Source organism: Oryzias latipes, chromosome 18 (genome assembly GCF_053564925.1).
Source record: "Oryzias latipes strain Hd-rR chromosome 18, Olatipes_Hd-rR_3.1".
Taxonomy (NCBI): Eukaryota; Metazoa; Chordata; class Actinopteri; order Beloniformes; family Adrianichthyidae; genus Oryzias; species Oryzias latipes.
This window is the reverse complement of record NC_136254.1, coordinates 5,635,796-5,661,953: the sequence shown is the minus strand read 5'-3', so window position 1 is coordinate 5,661,953 and position 26,158 is coordinate 5,635,796. Positions and strand designations below refer to the sequence as shown.

General features: G+C 42.7%; 1 protein-coding gene and 1 long non-coding RNA gene across 7 annotated transcripts in view; one reads left to right on the top strand and one right to left on the bottom strand.

The window, feature by feature from the left end:
* Window positions 1-25,528, top strand: part of senp3b (SUMO specific peptidase 3b) — a 31,234-nt gene extending 5,706 nt beyond the window's left edge. Inside the window, exons 1-12 of one of the 6 annotated variants that reach the window (XM_004080038.5) lie at window positions 2,133-2,311; window positions 3,988-4,113; window positions 7,854-8,498; window positions 11,126-11,239; window positions 12,513-12,624; window positions 13,010-13,157; window positions 15,850-15,897; window positions 20,079-20,156; window positions 20,938-21,075; window positions 24,170-24,253; window positions 24,324-24,374; window positions 24,486-25,528. In XM_004080038.5, the coding sequence (XP_004080086.1) occupies window positions 2,218-2,311; window positions 3,988-4,113; window positions 7,854-8,498; window positions 11,126-11,239; window positions 12,513-12,624; window positions 13,010-13,157; window positions 15,850-15,897; window positions 20,079-20,156; window positions 20,938-21,075; window positions 24,170-24,253; window positions 24,324-24,374; window positions 24,486-24,596 (1,749 nt within the window). In that variant the 5' untranslated portion in view covers window positions 2,133-2,217 and the 3' untranslated portion in view covers window positions 24,597-25,528. Of the gene's footprint in view, window positions 1-2,132; window positions 2,312-2,333; window positions 2,857-3,889; window positions 3,911-3,987; window positions 4,114-7,853; window positions 8,499-11,125; window positions 11,240-12,512; window positions 12,625-13,009; window positions 13,158-15,849; window positions 15,898-20,078; window positions 20,157-20,937; window positions 21,076-24,169; window positions 24,254-24,323; window positions 24,375-24,485 lie in introns of those variants that run through there. The other 5 variants (XM_020711773.3, XM_020711771.3, XM_020711772.3 and 2 more) reach the window with 5 other exon arrangements.
* Window positions 19,015-20,123, bottom strand: LOC144987346 (uncharacterized). Its single transcript, XR_013651216.1, has 2 exons — window positions 19,997-20,123; window positions 19,015-19,210 (listed from the first exon to the last, which is right to left on the bottom strand). It is a non-coding gene; the product is annotated as an uncharacterized LOC144987346 (long non-coding RNA).
* Window positions 25,529-26,158: the final 630 nt, after the last annotated feature.

Sequence of the window (26,158 nt, the reverse complement as noted above, 5' to 3'; positions counted from 1 at the left end):
TTTGACTAATCTTTCTGCTAATTACTGTAAATATCTACAAAACACATTTTCTTTTGGGGAATATATTTTTTTTGGTTTACACATAAAAAAAAATCTACGGTTTAGCTGCAGCCATGAGGCTAAACACACCCAGAAAAAATCCAGGTTTTTTGGAATATTTATCTGTCTAATGTCAAAAACATCTCAATTTAAAAGGTAAATGGCGTTTACTTATATAGAGCTTTACTTCCTTCTCAGAGGACCCAAAGTGCCGACCTAGAACCACCAGGACCAATGTGGGCTTCAGTGTCCTTCCCACTTCAACACATGGGTGGCCAAGGCAGGAAGTGAACCTGCCATCTTCCAAACAGAGGTCGACCGCTCCACCACCGCTGCCTGTTAAAGCATAAACAGTTTGTTTAGCACGGGGGCTGCGTTCACAGCACATCACTGTGTGGGGGGCCAGCTCTGTCACAGCTTTCCTTCTAACAACAAACGAACCGAAAGGAAACGATAAATCAAACTCCAGCTTGAAAACTGGATTAGACAAGTAGAATTCTCTATTTATGGCATTTGCACTTTACGCTGAATGCAGACGAATCAAGAAAAGTCGTCTGCTGCCACCTAGTGGACAGAAGTAGCAGCAAGCACGAGTTTTTCTGATTCACTCTAAGAGCTAAAAAGTTTCTCTAGGAAAGTGCAAGTGTTCAAAGACAGGGCTGACAGTGACTTTATGGGTTTGGATGCTTTTATTTTTGCCTCCTGTCTGCTGTTGTCAACAATTCATCTTTATCGCATAGTGAAACAAATAAAAACACATTTAAAAAAATATATGCTTATATGCTTTAATCATTTAGGTTGAATTACAGCTAAATTGGATTTGTTGGTTTGTTTCTGGGTGGCATGGTGGTGCAGTGGTTAGCACACTTCCCTCACATTTAGAAGGCCGGAGTTCAAATCCCAGCTGCAACCTTTCTATGTTAGAGTTTCCGTGTTCTTCCCTTGCATGTGGCTTCCAAAAACATGCTTTATGTTCAAGACTTAGTTCCAGATTTGATAGAAATAAATATACCGTAGGTAATTAAATTAAACCAGGTTATGTCTTCAACCATATTCTTTGCACAAGATCATCTCTTTAAAAATAAAATTAAATGAAAGACAAGAAGATCTTTTTTGTGCTGTTTTCCCTTAAGAATTTGCATTTTAACAGTATTGGGTAAATTGTTTATTTTTTGTTTTAAGTAATTCATTACTTTAGTTACTGGATGAAATTCTACTTAAATTACTTTATTCCTTACTTTAAAAAAGTACGATAATTAACTACTTTATTTTGAGGGTGTGTGTGTGTGTGTGTGTGTGTGTGTGTGCCCTGTGACAGACTGGCGACCTGTCCAGGGTGAACCCCGCCTTTGCCCAACAGTAGCCGGGACCAGCAACCACGTGACCCTGAAAAGGGCACAGCGGGCTAAGAAAATGGATGAATGGTTTATTTTAGGCATTGACTGTAGACGACACAACAAAAAATCACACAGATATATCAAACTCCTTTCAGAAAACAAGAAATGCATTGATTAACAAAAATGTAAGAAGAAAATAACAGTAAAATTACTGACAATTGGAAATAGAATTTTTTGCAGTGATGCATGCAATACACAATTAGGTCACATTAAGTTAATTAAATATAGTAACCATTATAACTGCAGTCAAGTAAAGTTCAATTTATTGCTTTAAAAAAGTGAACTTCTTAAATCTCACAGCACTGAGGTATTTCATTAGATATGTTTGCATGGTTGTCATAAATGTGTGAAATTGTTGACTTCACACATAATTTAGTTAGATTGCTGTTTAATTAGTTGGTTGAACAAAATTATATCAAAGGTTTTGTAATGTAATTTAATATAAATTTACAAATAGATAAAGGCAGATAAGCAAATACGTTTTGTTAATAAAGTTTTTATATCTTCTTAAACACGAGTAAAGACTAAAAAATAAATAATTGACTAGGTGTATTTATCGAACTTGCATTCAATATGTTTAGTTTATTTCATGATAAAGTCAAAGTTTTCATATTTAAATGTTTATATTTTTTTCACAGATCCCTTATCTTTTACTTGTTCACCGTGCATTTAACAGTCCACTCCAGTAGGGGGCAACGTTGCGCTTCTACGCTGGTTAGTCTGCCGCCTACATCTCCAGAAGAAAGCCGACATCTGGCTGTTCTACAGCGGATTTCATTGAATGAGGCAGGGCTGCTCCAAATTCGGTCCTGGTGTGTGCGCAGATCCAAAAAAGTTTACGTCCAGAGTTCGGCCAGTGAGGCTGCAGTTGACAGGTGAGCACACGTTCCCTCCGCGCGTGGCTCCGTGCAGTGCGCGCGCGCGCGCCCAGTTTCTGGTTCGGTTGCTGTTAGCATGCTAATCGGCTGCTAGGTGAGGACAGCATGCTAACGGCTAATAGGTTAGCGCGGACAATTAATCATATTCCTGCAAAACCGGAGGTACTCAAGTCGTTTGTGATGGTTGCTATGCAGATTTTGTGTCATTCTCCAGCCGTAGATCCTTACAAACCTCGGGTTTCTGGCTGTTAAATGCGTCTTACATCTGAAATGGTCCAGCCGTAGCCGCGGTTCTGTTAGCTGTCCGCGCTTCTTACAGCCCTGGTACCGACTATTTCCTGAAGAATCCATGAAGCATTCGGACTTGAATCGCCGATCGTGGCTGCGCTAGTGTGCAGCGTTTCGCTCTCGGCTCGGAGGTTTCCATAACAACAACTACGACTACTAGCTAGGCAAGTGTGGCTCGTGTGCGAGTCCAGCAGCAGCAGGGAACGGAACGCGCTTCGGGAGGCAGACCGTGGCACCGGCAGGTCTGCTCTGAAGTGAGTGAGGGGAGGATCGGCAGGTGTTTCTCCCCGGTGAAACGCTCACTCGGGCGGCGGAAGAGCGGGGGCGCGTCCAGGGAAACCTGGATGTTTATTGAAGCTCTGGTCACTTTTTAGCCTTGCAGCGAGTAACGCTGCTCCACAGCCCACCGTGCCGTGGACACGAAATTCCTGCTGAGGATCCTTGATAGAGAACTACTTTAACATTATTTCCATGATATAAGGCGGGGGTTCGTTCGCTGCAGGTCATTAGCCGTTTATGACACGTTGCAAACTTTGTAAACTAGCAGAGGTGACATGATGCTCCTTACTGGAGGAGAGGCTCCACACGTGGGTCAGACTTCTTTGGGATTTCAACTACGAACCCCCATCACCCAAAAGATTTTCATCTGAAGGATGTCTCCGGAAAAAAACAAAGACTTTAACCTGTTTGGAGTTTTTTTTCATTAAAGGGGCTCAGTAGCTCAGGGGTAACATGCATATGAATGCAGATGTATCTTCATAAAACTGTCATTTCTGTGTGGTTGTTTTGAACGGAAACACCCAGTGACCTTGATGCATGAGAGAGGCTGTAAGAAAACACAAGGAAAGAGATATCCTGGCAACAATGTTACTCAGCCGAAGAGAAAAAGGCCTTTTCTCTGAAGGTTCTTTAGCTTTTTAAACTGGAGATAAAGTACATTGTTTCATAGTCTGTCACAGTGATTGGAAGCTGTTGCAGTGCTGCTCAAGTGGAGCAGAAAAGCTGCATGAATTCAGTTTTTCCTTTGTTCTTAAAGACCCACTCCAATAAAAAGAGTGTTTTTGACATGTTCTTCTAGCAGTTTTCTGATGATGGAGGACACACGTTAGGAAAATCAACCCTTAAAATTGCATTTCTGGAAATTTCTTTGTTCAAATTGTTGTAAATTGAAACCAAGATTATATTTGTTGGAGGAAATATGGTCGGTGGGCCACAAACTCCCTGCTCCTCTCCATTCTGATGCATCCACCTGCAGACACATAGATCCATGAACGTCCATTCAGGCCCCGAACAGCCGGAGTCCTCTGTGTGAGAGTCGACATGAGCTGCTGTTGATTACTGATGGGAGAAAAATGAAGGGGTTTGACTCTCTTTGCTGTTTGCAGTTGACGCGCTGGCGCAGGTCGTGGGCTGTCCGTGGACAATGCGCGACAGTGGCGGTAGCTTGGCCCAGAACCGCTGGCAGGGAGATCTGGGCCTGACTGCTGTGGGGCAGGACGGCACCGGCGGAGGTGAGTCTGACTTGTTAAAAACTTTAAGGTTGTGTCCGAATTCTCTCACTACGTGGAGCCCTATATTTTTTTTTTCAGGAGGTGATAATCTCCTTTTTCAAAATCCTGTGCCCCAGACATTTCCCAGAAGTCTCTACAGAAAAGCAGTGTGCATCGGTGCTCACTAGATTGGAGAATATAGACTGTACAGCTTTGTGTTTAGGGAAAAATAATTGTAAATGTGTTTTCTATAAACCATCCAGGTTTTCATCATCAGACCAACAATCGATTTTTTAATAATCTTTGTAAAGTGGTCACATTTATTAGGTTTGTAGTGATGAGCACGTGACTGAACTGCAGGTCACAGGATATTCCTGCACTACACATAGTGTTTCAGGAGGTAAGGTGAGGGAATTCTGACATCACTTTAATATCCCTTTAACTTTGAGTTTGAGGCTCGTTTTGTCTTTTCGGTTCATTTCCACTTTCTGGCAGTAAAGTGACCTAAAGAATGCTCCGCGTCCCAGAATCCTCTGGGCTGAAAAAAACAGCTTCTACCCTTTTTTTTTAAATAATTGTTACTGCTGTCTTTTTTCAGCTCTTAACTTGAAATAATGCTTTTAATATTCATAGTTTAATTCTCTTCTGATCCAAGGGGTTTTGTAAAATGATTTTTTTTTAATCTCTGAAGTCTAAAATAGGGTGTCAAACTCGTTTTCACCGGGGGCCACATCAAAGGGCCAGATATATGTAACTAAATGTAATAAAAAATGAATGTAACTACACCTTAATGTTAAATAAATCGTTCTTTATTTATTATAACTTTTTAAAGTGACTATAGCAATTGCAAAGAAAACATATGTTTACTTGTTACTCTGGCATAAATCCGTTTAAATTTTGTCCGCTTCTTAAAACCCACATAACTCCATTAATGAAGGATCAAACTGTCCAAGTGAATAAAGAAAAATAACATAAGACAGAGCTGCAGAGAACGTTTATTACTACACAAGTAACCTTTTAAAGAAAAAGGCTGCACACAGCTTTGCATCCGACTGATGGTTTGATGACAACAATTGGTCTGCCTAAGACCTGCAAACATAAATAATATCTAATTAACTAAAAATACTAAAATAAAGTTTGACTCAGTATTTGTCAAATTTTAAGTTTGTCTTTGATGAGTAGATGCTGCCTGTCTTTGAACACACCAACTGGATTCTCGATTGATCGTGTTCTGAACATGATGAAAAAAAATTTCAAGCACAATCATAAAATTGTAACAGTTTTAATATATTTTAATTAAGTTCTTAACAAATTGTTACCTGTTTGTTTTCGGGCCAGATGTCCCGTTTCCAGTGTGTCGATGTCTGGTTTTAGGTCAGAACAGCAACAGGACAAGATTGTCGTGTTTAGCTTGCCGCATCCATAAATCCAGTTTACGCTGGAAAGCCATGACTGTGTCGGACATCTTCGTTATGAGTTGTTTGCTTCCCTGCAGCTTCTGATTTAGCTGGGCAAGATGGTCGGTCATGTCACATATCACAGCAAAGTCACACCGCCACTTTGGTTCTGACAGTTCAGACACAGGGTTTCCTTTACTCTGCATAAAAAGAGAAATTTCCTCCCTGAGCTCAAAAAACAGCTTGAGGACTCTGCTCCTACCCAGCCACCTCCCTTCTGTGTGGTGCGGCACATCCGTGTGTTCTGAGCCCATCTCCAGCAAAAACTGCTGGAACTGATGGTGATTCAGGCCGAATGAAGTTTACTGTTTTTATGACTGCGGTCACAACGTCCTCCATCCCCAGCACCTTCCCACACAAAGCTTCTTGGTGGATAATGCAATGATACGTTATCAGAGGCGAGTGACACTTCATGTTTTGCATTTTCCTCTTCATTAGTCCAACCAAACTCACTTTTCCTCCACACATTGCCGGTGCACCGTCTGTAGTTAATCCCCAAGGCAACGCTTTTTGACTTACGGACTTCTCAACCGCATCAATGCCCTGTCCCGTCGTCGTCCCATGCATTGCAGCCACATACAACAGCTCCTAGGTGATGGAGAGATCCGACTTTACGCCTCTATTAATTGATAATGGCACTGTGTCCGTGTTATCAGTGCTCTCTTCAGCCAGCTGTGTTTTAAGATTTTCTGCTAGTTCCTTCACTCAGCCCGTGATGGTGTTTCTTGGTAAATTGACATTTTTAAAAGTCTGTAACTGGTCAGGGCACACCTGCTCACAAACCTTCAGCATACATACACGTCTTTAAAAAGGCTCCATCTGAAAAACCCTTGGAAGCGTGGTCAATTTCAATGACCACGCTTTTCAATGAAGCTAGCTTTCACTGCGGCCTCGTTTTTGGCTGTTGATTTCGTGAACAAACTCTGCTGCGACCGCAGTTTGCTTTTAATTCTTGGGCGATTTGTTGCTTTTTCTTGAAGGCTGGCATTAGCGTACTTAGCTCCGTGTTTGGTGTCAAAATGGCGACGCAGATAATACTCTTTAAACCACTGACACTGCCTCGTAACACAAAAGACATACCGGTCTTTGTCCTTGAAGAACACACAAGTATTCACCTTCCCATCTTTCTTGAAACAGTCTTCTGTCTGTGTCAACCTTTCTCTCTCTTGACATCTTGGGATTATTTATGTCTCAATTACACTCGTTGGCATGGATGTGGAAACACTGCCGTGTAGCGGCGGTAGGCCGTCACTTCGCGGCTATTGTAGACAAAAGGAATTGTGGGCATTTTAGTTTTTGGTCAAAGCACGTTCTTAATTAATTTTTTCATATTTATTGTAGTGGCGGTCACGTGCACGTCAGGACTTCTGGCAGGGGGGATTGTGGGATGCGGTCTCCTGGTCAAAATAGGGTTGAGCATGGCCGTTTTTTGTCGCCTGCGTTTCTTTTAATCCGTCAGTTTTGTTGTTCCGCCCTTAGTTAATTCTTCCTGTTATGTTTGCTTCGTTTGTTGCACCATGAGTGTGGGAAGGGGGCAGGGTGACGACCCATGGGCGATGTTCAACGTTGTGTGTTTTCAAACTAAATGGGCTCGACTGTCCGGATACGTGCGGTGTGTGGGGCATAGACAGCTCTCCAGTGCAGCCAGTTGATGGACAGCTCCGCCCTCGCTTCCCCGCTACGAGTGACGTACCAGCTGGGTCGTTATTTTAAAGGGGCTAGTAGCTAAACGGTGAAGGGTTCGTCCTTCAGATCCGATAGCGTGGCTCAGAGCCCGGAGTCAAACACTCCAAAAAATAAATAAATATACACCCATTTTTTATTATTATCATTATATATTTTATTTTTTAAGAAATTAGAACCACTGAATAATAGTTTCAAACAATGTGACTTTGTTCCCTGTTTTCTTTCTCTTTATTGAGTAGTTTTAATCTGATGTGGCTTTATACTACTATATACTACTTTATACTTTTATTATTAGCTTAATTATCTGTCAATCTAATCATTGATCCCCTCCTCTTACTTTTGATGGTTGTAGCTTCTGAAATGCCAAACAGATCAAAGACTATCAATCTGAACACTTTCTTTAGTCTCCCTCTTTCTAAATGCTCACATTTTTGCCTTTCATGCTAATGTTTAGCTCATTCTTCACATCTCATAAGTTATTACTAAATGTGTCCAGAGTCAGTTTGTCCATCTAGCCATGAAGGTCATGGGTTGGCAGACTCCGGCTGTGCGTCTCTCTGCTCTGGCCGGCTTGGTTTTCGGCTCGTGGTCGATGTTAACGGATCTGTTTGTGTCCAGGTGGGATTCCAGGAGACCACCTGATCGTCCCGGTGTCGGGCCACAGCGTTTCCAGCCCCATGCAGCTCAGGCTGGGCCAGAAGGAGAAGCTGTGGACGGGCGAGTATATAGAGGAGGAGGAAGAGGATGGCATGGAAACGATGGGCGATGAAGAAGAATTGACAGATGTGTACTCGGAGGACCTGGGGGAGTTTGAGGCCAAGGCCTGGAAGGACAGCGGGAAGGAGGAAATCAAAGACGTGGAAGTGGAGGAGAGCCAGAAGAAGCTGGAGTGGGACGTCCCAGATTTCCCATCCCAGTCCTCCCAGCAGCTTCGCGTTCTGCAGCATCACGGAGCAGAAGAACAGCCGGATCAGTCCAGTGGGGTCAGAGGAGACGACCTTCCCTCCCCAGCTGCAGCCAGGAGGCCACGCCCCAGATGGCACAGGGTTCAGAGGGGCAGGTACGTTCAGGCCCACGGAGCTCTCGGACATCTGCTCGCCATGCGCTGGCGGACCCGGTGCAAGAGGCGCCAGCTGACGAGCTCGCACAGGTTGCAGTGCTCCAACTTGTCCAGCAGGCGGAGGAAGATGAGGAGATACGAGCAGGCTCCCTACAGCGAGGAGGAGGACAGCAGCGAAGAGGCGTTCACAGCCTCCTGCAGAGGTACGTGCAGCCATAATCAGAGTTCAGATGCTTCCCATCTGTTTGTGTCGCTTTGTTTTACAAATATGAACCAAAACAGAACATTTCTTCAGGATTCCACCTGGTACTGGTGATCCACAATGAAGCAATGATCTGATACACCCGCTTGACGGATAACATCAACAGCTGCAACAAAAATGGCAGCGATATCAGAGCTATCCAGCTCAGTTTAGATCCAGATTCCAGCTCAGACGAGGAAAACAGAGACGTCCATGGATCTATGTGTCTGCATCAGAATGGAGCGGAGCAAAGACCTCATGGCCTGCTGTTGCGGCTTCTACGTCACAACTACAGGCTTTTTCAAACCGCATCTTTTCTGAATATAGGAAAAATACTCAGAAATGCTTTTTTTTTCATCTTCATTTTCTATATAAATGAGAAAAATGCCATAAGAACGTGTTAAAAACACCATTTTCACCGGAGTGGGTCTTTGAGTGTACAGATTCTGACGCTCCAGAGCCTCCACGTCACATGACCAAGACTCATTCTGGTCATTCAAAGGTGTTCCATTTAACTGGTCTGGATTCAACTTGACCCAATCTGGTGGTGTTACTCGTTTAAAGACCCGCTCCAATGAAAATGGTGTTTAGAACATATTGTGGCATTTTTCTGATGGACAAATATTAAGAAAATTAAGCTTAAAATTGCCTTTCTGCATATTTCTTTATTCAAATCGTGAATCAGGAACAGATGAATAAATGACATTTTAAAAAGATTGTAGCTGTGATGTATAAAAGACGTTGGGCGGGGCACAAATGCTTGCCGCTCCGCTCCATTCTGATGCTTCCACCTGCAGACACATAGATCCATGAACGTCTTTGTTTTCCTCGTCTGAGCTGGAATCTGGATCTAAACTGTACGGCTGAATAGATCTGGTATTGCTCACCATTTTTGTTGCACCGCCAATGTTTGGTTGGGGTTGTGAGGGGCTGTAAGCCAGTGGAAACAGAGAGCTCTCAGGAACAGGCAGGGAAAAGGGGGCAACTCAGGAAAAAACAGCCTTTATCCCATTTTATGCGTCACATCAACCAATCAATAAATTCATTTCATTTTACTATTCCTGGCATGAATTCCAGGCAGATTTTCATTAACAAAACCAGGAAGGACACAGAAGTGTCAGTCCTGTGATGTGGTCCTGTGTGTTGAGCTGGAAAACAAACATTTTTGTGAGGCCCATAAGTACGGTAGACTAGATCAGCCATGTCTTCCCACATTTTTTTCTGCTCCTTTTCTCAAGAAGATGCCCCAACAGCTCATTTTCTGGAGGGAAAAAATAATTTATTCCAGATAATCGAACACACTCTTTCCTATTTGGAGATCAGTAGAAAAACACATCAGTATAGTGTTGGTTTAAGCATAAATGGCCAACACAGGACCGTCGCTAACTGATGAACTCATGTGTTTGACCGGATCTCCGCAGACATGCCAGCTACAATCACGCATTAAGAGGATGTAAGAAAGACATGAGAATTGATGCTCTGAACACGGCAAGATTAAAAACTATACGGCCGCATGCACACAAAGATCCTCTATGGTCAAAGACGGCACACTCGAAAATGATTAACTACTTTAGTTGTGGTCAAACTAAAGAAGGAATGAGGATGTTGGTCAGAAAAACGATCAAATAATCAGTCCTTTGAGAAGACGGTTAGCAACGTTTAGTAATATCTAATATGTGCTGTACTTTAAAGGGCTCATATCATACAAAATCACCTTTTTGAGCTTCTAGGTGGATTATAATGTTTTATATGTAAAAACCCCAAAGTCGTATTCACACATTTCTGAGTATTCCTCTAAAAACCCGCTCTCTGAGCACCAGCCCCTCCCAACCCACCAAAACGAGTGGGTCTTCACATTGTGACCTCACAAGGTGAGGGACCGCCCCTTCCAGGAAGAGTGTGCTGCCAGCTCCACCCCCAGACTAACACACACACACACACACCCCTACTTCCTCTGTGGAGCTAGCAGCGATCAGCTAAACGCTTTGGCAAAAACGCTGCTAACATTTTTGCTAAAACCTGATTTGAGCAGACATGGTCGTCTGGTCTTCTGCGTATTAGTGATTACTGTCTCTCTCGTATTTTGAAATCTGTTTTAGGAACATCAGTACAAAAATGTGTAAGGCTACATTTTTATGTCAAATGTTTGATTTTTACATCATTTTTCAAAAGTTACAGGTACATTTTTTTTTTCATTCATTCATTCATCTTCTTAAGGCGTTTTGTCCCTTTCGGGGTCACGGGCTGCCGGAGGGCTAACCACTGCGCCACCGTACATTCTTTTAATTAAGTTAAAGTTTAATTAAGTTTTTGCAAGATTTTTTTATTGTACATTTAGGTATAATTTTTCAGTACAGTGGTACAATGCAAGATAAACCTTTTTCCAGATGAAACTATAACGTAAACAGTCAGTTCTAGCCTGGACTCCTGAGGGTTGGCGACTGTGAAGCATCAGGAAAAGCAAGAGAGGATGAGGAGAAGGCTGTGTTTAGTTTGGATCTCCGCTCTCTTGAGTTGGTCATCTTTGTCAGAGCAGCATCAGCTGCTTTGCTGCGCCTGCATTGACGTGTGTGTTTCTTCGTCTGGCAGACAAGCCGATGAACGGCCCTTCCTCGCACAAACTACACGAAGGATCAAAAAAGGCGGTGGAGGTGAAGCCCGTGGAAGTGGCGCTGAGCGAGGAGCACGCCAGCTGTGTAACTGGTAGGCATCAACGAAGGACGCCGTCCAGTCTGTCCACGTTCCCCTGCACAACCTGCTCCTGTGCGCTTTATTCTGCAGGGCTGGAGTACTCCTTCATGCAGCCCTCAGCTCAGGGTCTTGGGCAGTCTGAGTGGTTTCTAAGGGGCAAATGCCATGAGAGGTGTTTGTCTGTGTGCACGTCGTCCACGCAGGTGGAAACGTCTGCAGCTGCTCATCTTCTGATGATCCCCACAAGGACCACCTCAGTTTCTGGGCCGGTTGAACAGTTTTTTTGTTTTGTTTTTTAAAACCAAGAGACTTTTTTTCCTGCTGTGGAACTATCCTGGCTGAATAACATCAACATCAGGGTTTACAACGTAGATCTCATTACAATGAGTTATAAACAAAGACAAAACATAACAAGAGACAAGTACTGTTTGATTTTTAATTTTTTTGGTTCATAAGATCATTAATTATTTCCAAATGACCGTTTTTCTCATTATTTTGATTTAAAGAAAAACTGTTCTTACTGTGTGTCCATTACAATAAAACAAGCCAAAATTAAAGCTACCAGCTGCGTCGTTTGGCCTGCAGACGCTACCCGCCCTTGCTGCTCCCTTTTGACCCGCCCTCATTGGCTGAGGAGCTGCGACGCGCTCCTCGCCCTCCCTTTCTGCCCCTGCCACCCTGGTCGTAGTTGCATTTGACCACTTCTTTTAAAAAAAGCCATGTGTGGCGGCTCTTCTGTTGTTGTTTTTCCATAGCAACCATTTTATGTTTTGCTTACCCAGAGGTAGCGAACAGCTCTAAGACGTTTTTAGAAGAATTGGTTAAAAGAAATTTTAGGGTTTCCTTGACAACAGAAGTTGTTTTTGTTAACCACACCCACATTCCTAATATGTTCATGTTGTATGTCATTGTTTCATCAGCTTCAACCAAAGATTCACCTATTTAATTAGCAATTAGCAACAGGGAAACGCCACTTTTTGGGAGCTTGTCACGCTGGTCAAAATCTGCAAACATTAAAAGAACATTTTTTTTCTCCCCGAAGTAGCTTCCCAATGATGCTCGAGGAGTTATTAGGTGATAGATGGTACTAAACGTGTTTTCCTTTCTGGAAAATTCAAGATGGTGACCTCTTGCCAGTGTCAAAGGTCAACAAATCCATCGCTGACGAAGCTGTAAAAAGCCCAGATGCTCGTTTTGGAGACACGTTGATGTCGTTTAGTGTCCAGTGAGACACGTTGGATGAAACCTCACTGGTGTGAACACGACGCCTGTTGCATGTTTGCAGGGATTCTGCAGGAGTGTCTGCAGCAGTACGGGAGTTTGATTCCCGTGCACATAGACGACGTGGTGGAAAAGCTGCAGGACCTTTTCAAGGAGAACTTCTCACAGCCCCACAGGTCAGAGACCACCCCCCCACCCCTAACTGCAGCCGAAAGACGAAACCAAGCAAAACTCAACCTGAACATGCTCATGGAGTTTCCTCGTGGATGAAATATCTGAGTAAAAATATCATTCACAACCATTTGAATAAAGAACAGTGAAAGGCCATTTTAAGCTTAATTTTCCTTATACAAGTCCTCCATCATCAGAAAAATTCCACAAAAACATGTTAAAACACCATTTTCAGTGGAGTGGGTCTTTAAATCCTGCATTTCACAGTGAACAAAAATATAAAACTACGTTTGTAGAAGGTTTTCTTTCAGTCAGTCTCTCATGAACCTCCAGATCTCATTCTCTGTATGAGGCTCAAACCTAAACCCACATCTTCATCATCCTCTTCAGGAAAGCTATGGTCCAGCACCTCATGCAGTCCTTCCAGCGCACGTCAGGATCAGCCGTGGCCAAAACATTCAGAGTCAACTACAAGAGGCACGTTCTGACCATGGACGACCTGGGAACGCTGTATGGACAGAACTGGCTCAATGACCAGGTACAGGAAGCACCGGACCCTCCTGCTGCCGCTTCAGCTGGGAGGGAAAAAAAGTTCAGTTTTTGTCTAAAAGGAACAAAATGGTCTTGATTTGATTTGATTGATTTATTTCAAGCATTGTAGTCAAAGCAATAAAGAATTTACACATATTTATCAAACTCATTACAGAAATGATGAAATGCATAGATTAAAAAGACAGAAAACAAAACAAAAATGTCACTTAAATCATATATGCTTAATTAAATACAGTGATAATTAACTGAGGTATAAGTAGAGTTTGATTTATTGCTTGAAAGGGAGTGGGAAGAAGCAAGGTTATATAATCCCACCCCTACTGAGTGCATTCATTTGATAGTTTAAAAGTGTTTTTAAATCCGGTTCTGATCAGATAGATTATCTTGAAGTAACAAAATCCAGTGCCTAGAAATGATTGATGATCTTCAGAAAACATTCATTCATGATTTCAGTGAACAGTAACGATAGCGATATGTAATAATAATTGATTATCATTAGAACACAAGATAACATCAAACTAGTAATTATTGCTACACATTGCAGATCAAGTAAATAAAATCAATAGCTTATTGATTGTAATTCAAACATTTCAGTAATCATTATTGCACATTACAATGTAACACTCAGTGGTTGTAATTAAAATTTCAAATGTTGTTTAAACCGGTTTTATTGTTCCCAAAACCAAAAGGAAAAAAATGGTGTATGTTAAGCTGTTGGAGCACTTCCTGATTACACTGATGACGGTCTCAGTACCTTGTAACTCTAGTGCTGTCCTAGGCACTTTAACATTGGGAGTTGGGTCATCTAGTTCAGTGTTTTTCAACCAGTGTGCCGCGGCACACTAGTGTGCCGTGGGAGATGGTCAAGTGTGCCGTGGGAAATTGTCCTCATTAACTGATCTAAAAACATTTCCCATCTCCAGGATTTCAGCTCTCTGTTCATCCAAACAGGCCCTGATAAAACACTGAGGAGTTAGGAATATAAAAGATGTAAAATACATTTTCTTTGCGTTTATTTTATTTTATTAAAGACATTTTGATAAGGTACCGCGATTCAGCTGCACCTTCGGCTGTATTTTGGAAAAGTCCCGTCCCTTTAACTGTCTCCACCAATCATTCTTGAGGGGCTTAATCACATGTCATCAGTCTGACCAATCAGACGTGGTTAAGTCTTCACTTCCTTGTCCCGATTTAGCTCGTAAAGTCGCTCAGTTCTAACAAAAATAGCAGCTAAAGCTCGTCTTTAGCGGTGTAGCTTTCCACAGAGTCCGTTATCAGACCGTGGAACAAGTGAACAAAACACTGAAGCTCCGAAAACCGATCTCCAGCTGTTTTATGCACTACATCTCCCATGATGCATTGGGTCATGAGATTGACAGCGCACAAGGAGATCTGTTGTTAAACGTCTTGAAACAACGAACACACATCAATCTGTTTTTAAATCTTCTAACTTAACTTTTATTGCATTTTTTAGAAAAAAAAACAGCTGCAGTTTCCAGCTTTTTCTGCCACAATTATCTCAAAAATGCATGTGAGATTGATGATCTAGTAGAGAATCTGTGACGTGAAACCAACCTGATTCCCTCATCTAAACATATAAAAAAAAAAAACGCCCCTCTCACCCTCCGCGGGTGGTCTCTCCTCCAAGCTCGGGTCCTCTACCAGAGGCCTGGGAGCTTGAGGGTCCTACGCAGTATCTTAGGTGTTCCTAGCACTGCGCTTTTCTGGACTGAGAGGTCTGAGGTCTTTCCAGGTATCTGTTGTAGCCACTCCTCCAGCTTGGGGGTTACTGCCCCGAGTGCTCCAATTACCACAGGCACCACTGTCACCTGCACTTTCCATGCTTTCTCCAGTTCTTCTCTGAGTCCCTGGTATTTCTCCAGTTTCTCATGTTCCTTCTTCCTGATGTTCCCATCGCTTGGCACTGCCACATCCACCACAACGGCTTTCCTCTGTTATTTATCCACCACTACAATGTCTGGTTGGTTCGCCATTACCATCCTATCAGTCTGGATCTGGAAGTCCCACAGGATTTTTCCCTGCCAGCATATTACATCCTGCAGTTATGTGCTGGATTGTTTCAGGCGCCTCTTTGCACAGCCTACACCTTGGGTCTTGTCTGGTGTGGTAGATCTGAGCCTCTATTGCTCTGGTGCTCAGGGCTTGTTCCTGGGCTGCCAGGATGAGCGCTTCAGTGCTGTCCTGTAGACCAGCCCTTTCTAGCCATTGGTAGGACTTCTTGATATCAGCCACTTCAGTTATGATCCGGTGGTACATCCCATGCAGGGGTTTGTCCTCCCATGAGGATCTGTCCTCCAGCACTGTATCCTCTGCTCTCCATTGCCTGAGACATTCACTGAGCACACTATCAGTTGGGGCCTTGAGCTTGACTTGCCTTACTCGTTGGAGGTATTTAGCTGTTGCAGCTTTTTTGTTACTTGTTCCAGGTTGCTATTTGCTTGTGGAATTCCAAGATACTTGTAACTGTCCTCAATGAAAGTATGTGTGTGTGCGTGTATATGTGTGTATGTATAGATATGTATATGCACTTTTTTTTAGCTTATTCATTTGAAGAAGATGAGTCTGTTTTACATCTTTTCTTTTCTTGGACATTTGCATCACAGTATCAGAAGTTCATGTACTTTCTTCTTCTGACGCTTGTTGTGTCTTCTGTGCAGGTGATGAACATGTATGGTGACCTGGTCATGGATTCTGTTCCAGATAAGGTAAAACCATCAATGTCTTTCTGGTCCAGACATGAAGAAAGTAATCAAAGAATACTTAAAACCTTCTTATCATTGAAGTTTAATTTAAGTGGTGTGACTTTTATACCAAATAACCTGGTTTTTATGCTGTCAGAATTTTAATCTATATGTTCTGCTATGTTAAAAGAAGACAATGGGGGCTGAAACAAAGTAGATCTCAATGAAGTCTTTATCTGCTTGATGCTTACTGATGCAAATATGCATCAAACCAATTCTGCTCCAAATTAGGGCTGGGTATCACCAACATTTTCCAGAATCAATTCAGAGCCTGGATCAATTCTTTTTTTAAAGAGTCAAAGTTCAAAACACGTGGCCATTGAAAGCATGTTAAACGTTAAACCAGTTGAAATTTGACTGATCTGGGACTCATATTTGGTAGTGATGAATGGTTCTGTATGGACATCTTTTTAATTCATGGAAGTGCCAACCGTTTGAAAATTGATCATGGAGGATAAATTAACTGTGGTTTGTACCGTGCCAGATTTATATTCCAGCAAGTCTTTCATATATCAGAGTAGACCCGGGAAAGAAAAAGCCTGGAGCAAGATTTGCAAGATTTGTATCACTTTGACATTTCACACCAAAGCTCTTCCAACTGTGGGTACATGCGCTGGTATTGGGTAGCAACACTCTAGTGTGAACTCCAAAACCTAAATGTTTAAGAACCCACGTTCAGTGCGTTCTTGAACGCGTGACACATGTCCGGTGTGAACGTAGCATGTGTCATACTAAATGTCAAACACAATGTTGTAGGTCAGGGGTTCTCAAAGTTTTTTTTTAGCGGAGGTCAAACTTAACAACTTAACATTAAACTAGGGGCCGGCCAATTCTGGTGGGAAAAAAATGGATAAACAGAAAAAGTTCTTTTTAAAAACCTTAATGACCAAACGGTATATGTATAGTTAACCAGGCCCTCCAAATGTTTTCCCGGAGGTTGCCGTCCAGATCTTCTACTCATCTAGTAATTGTAGCATTTGATAGACTTGTTTCTTTTTGCTCTGGACAAACAATGTCAGGTACTTTCACCATATGTTCTTTTTAAAAACTCCCCATCACTTAAGGCGTTACTTTGCTGGGCCATTTCCAAAGCCACAGGGTAGCTACTAGCTTCTCTCACAGCTTCACTGGATTTAGCCATTTTTGTAAACATTATCTGCTGTGCAGCATAGCCTCGTTGTTGTTGTTGGGGCTGATTGTTTCGCTCCTCGCAGGTAAATTTGTCATAGTTTTTATGATTTGTAATATATTGTTGATTTATATTGCATTCTTTGAGCATTGCATTTACCTGCTTGCAAATCAGGCACATGGCTTTATCCAGCCCACGAGGTACGACAAAGTACGCATTTGTCCACTTAGCTTAATAGCGCCATTTTGTCTTGCCAACACAACGTTTTTCCTCAAAGGAACCTACTCTGGCTCTCTTTTATTGAGGGCCACAAAAAATCGTCCCGCGAGAAACCCTGTTGTGGGGCAATAATGAAGGCTTTGAAGCCATATGACCTAAAATCAGACTCAGAAAGTCAACAATGATCACCTCCCCTACTACAATAAAGTATTCTACAGACGAATGTGTACTGTGCCAAAAGCTTTGGGCTTCTGAACAATGTAATTTGATTCTATTAATCCACTCGATTTGATTCAATTCCATTTAGAATTTACACGGTTTACACATTTAGACATATTTGTATGGGAATACAATTATAAACTATGTACATTTTGAAGATATTCATATTAATTTGATACAGTGCATATACTGTAAAATGTATCAGTGAAATACTAAACCAATGGCATTGTTACCACCATACAGTGTTGCATGGCTTCTCGAAAGAAGACGCTCCGACAAAAATGTGCAGATTGTTAAGAAACCTGCGTTTTAGTTTGGCCTCCAGGTAAAGCTCTCGCAATAAATAGCATTACACTTTATTCCAGATGTTTTGAGTAAAAACCGGTGCTTAAGACCACAAATGGTTACTTTTGAAAAAACATTTCTGTAAAAGAGTTTGGAAAATTTACACCTGTGAATTTATAAAGCTGTTCATTTAGTCAGCAATATATGTTTGGGTCGATCGAACGTTAGCATAAGCCGTTCAATGGGAAATTCCATTATACGTTAGCATCAAGCTAGCAGACTTTGGTTGTACTGCTGTTATTGTTAATATTAATAATAATAATAATGGATTGGATTTATCTGCGCTTTTCAAGACACCCAAAGTGCTTACATTGTGTCCATTATTCATTCACTCCTCATTCATACTTGGTGATGGTAAGCTACGGTTGTAGCCACAGCTGCCCTGGGGCAGACTGACAGAGGCGTGGCTGCCATTTCGCGCCTACGGCCCCTCTGACCATCACCGGGATCATTCATGCACATTCACACACCAGTGGAGCCACACTGGAGGCAAGGAGGGTGAAGTGTCTTGCCCAAGGACACAATGACATTTTGGCTGGTGGGAGCGGGGATCGAACCGCCAACCCTTCGGTCATTGGACGACCCGCTCAACCACCTGAGCCACTGTCGCCCGATACACTGTAGATGTATCGGAGCATATGAACAATGTTCCATGAACCTTCCGATTGTATTTCGTAAGCTGTCCAGCAGTTTTACAGTTGTACACAATGATTTGTTTCAAAGCTTGATCTCGCCAAATCTCACAAAAACTCACGAGAGCATCGTTAGAAAAAGGAAATGCATAAAAGATTGATCTCTACTTTTATGGATCCACTATTGATCAGGTTGATTAATCGATTTTTAGCAATCCAGCTCTACTCCAAACAAACTGGCAAAAACACAATTGACTTTTTTTTTAGCTGGAAATAAAGTCAGGCATCAAGGGGTTAAAGGGCTGTCATTGGGTGAAGTTACTGCAGGTGAGAATGATCATCATGCAGACTTAAAGGGCCCATATCATGCTGGTTTTAAGCCATATACATGATAGTATTTTGCACTCTAAAGCAGTGTTTTATAACCGGTGTGCCGCGCACACCAGTGGGAAATTGCCCTCATTAACTGATCTAAAAACATTTTCCATCTCCAGGATATCAGCTCTGGGTTCATCCAAACAGGCCTTGATAAAACACTGAGTAGTAAGGAATATGAAAGATCGTAAAATACTTTTTACTTTGTGTTCATTTGAACAACAACAATTTGAACTAACAAAAATACCAGCTAAAACTCGTCTTTAGCGGTGTAGCTTTCCACAGAATCTGCTGTCAGACCGTGGAACAAGTGAACAAAACAGTGAAGCTCAGAGAAGAGTCTTTCTGCGTTTGGCAGCTGTTTGCACTACATCTCCCATGATGCATTGAGTTAAAGTGACAGCGTCTCAGCGCACAATGAGTCGTCCTTGTTAAACATCTTGAAACCACAACGAACACACATCAACCAGTATTTAAACCTGCTAACTTAACTTTTATTACATCTTTTAGAAAAAACAGCTTTTTCTGCCACAATTATTAGAAAAATGCATGTGAGATTGTGGAGGGACTGTAGATCAATACAGACTGAGTTTCTCCTTTTTTTTTTTTTTTGGATGCTGGTGTGCCGCAGGATTTTTGTCAAGGTTAAAGTGTGCCGTGGCTCAAAAAAGGTTGGAAAAACACTGCTCTAAAGAATTTTTTTAATTAAATGAGTTATTTTTGCAGCTCATTTTTCTACCCGGAAGTAAGACGACTCAATCTCTGAGGCTCCGCCTTTGTGTGTGCCGCCCATTTCATGAAGTCATCCTAGAGTCGGCCTCGGCAGCGTGTCTGCCTTTTGCTCCCAAAAACAATCAACATCCAAACATTTGCAAAAATGGAAGTGCATAGAAAAGGAAAGCGTTTTGGCGATCACCGCTAGATCCACAGAGAAAGTGGGTGTGTTGGTTAGCGCAGACTGTCCGCTGGCAGCACAGACTCTTCCTGAAAGGGGCTGTTCCTCACTTTAGTGCAAATTAATGTGATAAAAAAGATCAAAATATCGCTTTGGAGTTGTTTTTGTGAGGAATTAACATTAAAATACACTGAAAAGCTGCTTTTGCATGGTACATACCCTTTAAGGATCTCCTTCCTGAAGAATCACCTGTACTTCCTGTCATGTGTTCATGAAGCTCCGCCCTCTTCGAGTTTTCACCGCTGTCGTCTTTTCTGGCTCTGCTCCTCAGGTCCATTTCTTCAACAGCTTCTTCTATGATAAGCTCAGGACAAAAGGATATGAAGGAGTAAAACGGTGGACAAAGAATGTGAGTGCAGACGTCTGTTCTTCTAGTTGGAAGCATGATCCATAAGATCCATGATCATGATCCATGATCATGATCCATGATCCTTCAGGGCTAAAATCTGTCTAAGTGGCTGTCAAATGTTTTTGTTTTTTTTGTCATGTTTCTTTGTAGAGATTTAACCATTTAGTGTGGGATCGCCACCTCTGATGGAGCCTTAAAATACTGCCAACACCGTCACACACACAGTTCATTAAATCCGTTTAAATAAATTGAATGTCTTGATGTTTGATGACTTGATACTTTACAGAGGAGACTATTTTTTTTTTTCTGGCTTAAAGTCCCATTCCAATCATCTTTAGATCTGTTTGTAAAATTGCTCCCATTGGTGTCTTTATCATGATTATGCCGTTTTTAGTCAAAATGAAATGTCGCTTCACCTCTGAGTTGTGGGCGGGGCTGTTGGCCTGGACCGACCCCTTCCCCTCCCTGTTTTTTAGAGCTTAGAGCAAGGAGCTTGTGGCCCACCCACCGTATTTTCCAGGTAACAAATACGATCTTTTCCCGATTTGAATGAAAAAAATACTCAAAAATGCCTTTTTAAGATTAATTTTCATTATACATGTCGTCCATCAACACAAAAATGCCACAATAACAATAAAAAAAACACTATTTCCATCAGAGTGGGCCTTTAATCCTTTGAAACTCACTTTATCTAGGGGTTTTAATGACCTTCCTAGCTCCTCAAGAGCCTGGATTCTAATCATCCTACTCTTTGTTCTCCTGTTTTTTCTTTTCGCGTCAGGTGGACATCTTTCAGAAAGATCTGCTGCTGATTCCCATCCACCTGGAGGTGCACTGGTCTCTGGTCAGCGTGGACATCCAGCATCGAGCCATCACATATTTTGACTCCCAGCGCACCCTCAACAGGCGCTGCCCCAAGGTAAGACCGATTATGTCATCCTGTCAAAACTGCGAGCATTCATCTGAATCGAACCGCTGTCGCCGTTCCACCACGGCCGCTGAAAAACCCCCATAAAGTAGAAACATGCAAACATTTATCGAATCAACAAATAAACTCCTGTAGTTGTTCAACAGAGTCACATCAAAAACATACAAGTTTAACAAGCTTGGACAAAAACGAGGGAAACATGTTTAACCGAGGTGTGTCCTCTAATTAGCACCACTTCACCGCTCGTCAAGCCTGTAATTAGTCAGTCTGGCTGTGGGATCTGTTGACATGCTGTTGGAACGTCGACCACAGGAAGTGGAGGAGATTGGAAGGACAATAACAGACCAGTAAGTTGAAGGTGAAGTCTAGAAGAACATCTCCAAGCAGCTTGATGTTCCTGTGTCCACAGCTGCAAAGATTCAGAGGTTTAAGGTCCACGGAATGGGAGACGGCCAATCTGGATGTTGCTGTGAGAGAAAGACAAAATGACCAAAGAAGGCAGCATTGTTGAAGGAAAATCATTAAAAGATATATATACTGCAGTGCAAAATGACAGATGGACCGATGGAACAAACCTGAAAACATTAGCTGGTTGTTTACAGACAGAAAAAAAGGATTCTAAGAGATGAACATTATGTGAAACACGGAGGAGGCCTGGTTATGGTCTGGGGCTGCTTTGGTATCTTTAACCTTTAGCGTTCTTTCATTACCGTAACTCTTCAACTGGTTAGCATAATTCCAGCGTACTCTGAAGTAGAGAAAGGAAGCTTGAGCTGAAATGCAACACTTTACAGAGGTGAGGTGTTAAGGCAATCCACAGAAATTAGATGATTCTGTTAGAAGTACCCTAATTTAGTAAATGGTCAAAGAGTTTGGCTGAATCCCAATTCTTCCCCTACCCCTCCTTTTGGAGGGACGGGGTGTCTGAAATAGGGCTGGGTATTACCCCGCGAAGGAGAAGCACTTTGCTTCACGTGGGGTTTGCTCTGAAGCACAGAAGTTTACATGTCAGTAATAGGGCTGAGGAAAACTCGCGATATGCAATATTAGTCATCAATATTGCGATGATGATGATATAACTTGCGATACATGAACAAATAACCATCATTTCCCTTTCACTGCAACAGTCTAATTTAAATAAAGAGTCCACATAACATCCATTACACTCCAAATTGCCCTTGTCTACATAGGAGGAGAGCATCTAACATAAGAGGTGTTCATCTGATTGGTCAACAACATGAAGGGCTCCATCTGATTGGTCAATGATGGAAAGGGCTCCATCTGATTGGTCAATGATGATTAAATATGAATTAAATATTTCAACCTCCCATGCGATTGTTTTTGGACATTTAAGGTAATCATTTATTGCAATTTTCGCCATCTTTTGCGATACGATTTTTGCAAAGATAACGATAGATTTGCTATTCATTTTCCAGGCCTAGCCAGTAAGGATTTTTGGTTTTAGCGTGACCTTTTTGAAGTTGTACAAGCGCTGGCAGCTCCGCGCTGTCCGGCAACTATTGATGACATCATCGAGTGGGAGTGACGTCCGCATTAGAGGACTATATTTTCCTACGACTTTCTGTTTGGAGGGCTAAATGTAGGGGCAGGGAGAAGCCATAGAGTTAGGGGAAGAATTCGGATTCTGCCTTACGGTAGTCTTTGGTTATGTAGCTGTCGCCGGCAACGACTCCAGTGTTAAAGGGCTCAGCTATGAAGGTTCAATGACCTCTCGACACCATCAAGGAATTGTGAAGTGAAATTAGATGCTTGCTGTCAGGAAGCCTCGGTCACAGGTCAAGAGTCCTCCTACAGGATGAAGATCCAGAACAGATAAGAACCAAACTTTGGACTACAATAAAGTCTCCTCCTATGAGCTCCCAGCTAAACCCTTTAGAAGATCTAAGGAGTTGAAATGTGAAGCACATCGGCATCACATGACTTTTTGAGCCCTCTGTGTGATGTTAAAAAGTAGAAAATCAAAAATGTGCAACGCACAGATACTCCACCAGGGGGCGTTCAAGGGATTCTACTAGACCACCACCAAGAAATACAAGAAAAAAAGAAATTTTAACGAGTAGTTTTGCCAAAATTGGAAAAAGAAAATGGTTCGAGACTTTTTCAAATAGAAGGTGTGCAGAAGGAATCTGTTTCTGAACAAAGAATGTTTTCAAACCTTCTCAAAAACAACACAAGGGTTGTAACGCACAGTCTGACGTCGGGGACTAGTGATGTGTGTGTGGTGTCACATTATCTGTAGTGAACTGAGGGCAGGTGGTTAATTAAGCCACTGCTCTCCTACCTTTTTCAGGCCACAGAATAGTTTGATGTCGGACAATATGTTCTGTACGAACGCCAGATTCCACCTCCCAAAATGCGATCTGAATTTTTTACTGAACTCAGAACTGCCAAAGTGGAAGCTACAAAATCAGACGCCAACTTCCACCATGTCCAACTTTTAAGGTGTGACGGAGAAATGCAAAAAGAGAAAAAAAAAGTCACTAAAACTGGGATTTTCTAAATATAACGAACATAAATCCACCGTTTGAACAACAGTTTTAGCTGCATCCTCATTACATTAGACAGCCGGCTGCTAAATATTCTGCATTATTATTATGATCTGTGGGAACAACTGTCATCATAAATCCAGACTCCTGGTGTTTCCTCTTAAATGCAGCTTTCTTTTATTTTGAAGTTCAATGGTTTTTTCCATTTCCTGCCTGGATCTTTTCTGCTTAAAGAAACCTTTGTTTTCTGTCAACTTTGCTAGCTTGGGAGTTTCAATAAGGCGATTTGTGCTTTAGGAAAGCAGCGAATGAATTTTCCTCCTGACTGAGCGACTCGACGTGCGTCAAGAACGACTTGGATGTGGTGGAGAGAAACCAGTAGTTTTTCAAAATAAAACTTCCTTCAGAATCGGATTATAAACAAAACTGAAAAACGGTTTTACTTTTCTTTTTTTCGTCTGCCATCTGAAACAACTGTCCTACGGACCGGCTTTTTGTTTTCCCCTGCTGAGCTGTGAGGAACGCAGAGCTCCTGGATGTTCTGTACTGTCGTTCATCGTCTTTCTCTGTGATTGCAGCACATTTTCAAGTACCTGCAAGCTGAAGCCGTCAAGAAGAACCAGCAGGACTTCCTGAGTGGCTGGAAAGGCTTTTTTAAAATGGTAACTCTTGATTCTTCATTTGGATGATGCTCTGTTGGGTGTCGTCTTCATAATCATGCGTGTGTTGCAGAACGTGGGGCGCCAGAACAACGACAGTGACTGTGGAGCGTTTGTACTGCAGGTGAGTCTCCCCCGTAGAACACACACGGGTCACGGAGGGTTCCTCTGCCCAGACCCGAACCCCGTCCGGGTCGTCTCTGCTGCGGTTCTGACCCTTTCTGCTCCTCTGCAGTACTGCAAGTGTCTGGCTCTGGGGCAGCCCTTCAGCTTCGGCCAGCAGGACATGCAACGGCTCCGGAGGCAAATGTACAAAGAACTGTGCCACTGCAAGCTCATCCTGTGACCCGACGGCGAGGAGGCTCAGCACGGAGTCGGGGGACAACGGGGACGGGACACTTGGAAGAGCCTGATCGGGAACTCTGCCGGCTCGATCACGTGACGCCGTTGTCCTCCTGTGGTTGGTCGGCCCTCCTCTCCTCCCCCTCTGGAACTGCGTACGGACTTCCTCGTCAGTCGGGAACTTGCCTTTTTTTTCCGGGTCGGCTCCAGGTGGCCTGGTGCTGAGGGGGGGGGGGGTGGATCAGAATGTGGTGGTTTTTCCTGAATGCAGAGAGGAGTGCGGTTGAACATCACTGTTTGGCAGACGCTTCCATCGCTCCGGACGCACTCAGCAGCTGCAGTCCCCCACACCCCCCCAGACAAGAACGATGTTCATCCAGAACTCAGACGCTGCGTTTTCCTGCGTCACGCTACGGTTTCACGAGCTCTGGAGCAGAGGCAGGTTTTCGCTGTACATTCTGCAGGTGGCACCGCCTGCCGTCCTCGGCCACAAACTCCGCCTTCATTACCAACATGAGCGCATCTTTGGAGACGGGATCTGCGTCCAGCGACGCACCTGAGAGCCAGCAGGACTCTGAGGGCCGACAGTGTATCACATTTATCTTTTTACTGTGTTTTTTTGCTGTCAGTGAACATGTGATATGCTTTGTCTTTTTGTTTGTTTTACCAATGTTTCCAGGACGACAACTCTGTGTTGCTTTGGCCGTTGAATATTTGTTTGAAGAGAAGCCATTCTGGAGAGGACCACAGCAGGCGCAGCACGTCCACCACGGAGCTGCAGAGCTTTTTTTTTGTTTCGTTTTTTTTTTTTTTTTTTTGAATAAAGAGGAACGAGTCTTCTTCCTTGTTGCAGTGTTTCATCTGCATAGACGATGCAGACTTGCTTTCTATGGTCGGGACGCGTTACGTTGCTAAAATAAAAGTTGATGGCAAACAGTGATTGTGTATTTGATGAGCGGTGCAGACGGTGGACTGCTGCCACACTCACAAGCATGTTTTATACTTTGCAGAACAGAAGATCTGTGTTTGACTCCTTCATGCTGTGCGGATGTAATTAGATTTAAAAATGTATTTCATTCCTACCATAAAAACCTAGCAGTTCCCAGCCTTTTCTGAGCTTATTAGGGTTCAGACCGTAGACGTCTAGACCCGTCACCTCGCCTTCCAACTTCTTGTTCTAGCACGTTCTAATAGGCTGGAGGCACCTGGTCCAGGTAGTCGGCTTGAGGAAATTCATCACAGAAAACACGCCAACACTGCAGCCCAGAGCTGGAGCTGTTCATACCTACGTCACAAGACTGTCTTTGAACTCCAGGTTAAAAACAAAGACAAAAAGCTTTTTGAAAGATTTTGTCCTCAGGAAAAAAAACTATAATCATTTTTTTTAAAATTTATGGTCAGAATAGGTTAGAAATTGACAAAGGAGTCTCAAATAACCTAAAGTAGATGTAAAATGGATAATTTTTTTATTATGGATCTCCCTTTTGTGTTTTTTTCTCAATTTTTTTCAAAACATTGTTTTTTAGGATGGATCCACCTTTATTTTTGATTTGTTTTTTGGGGTGG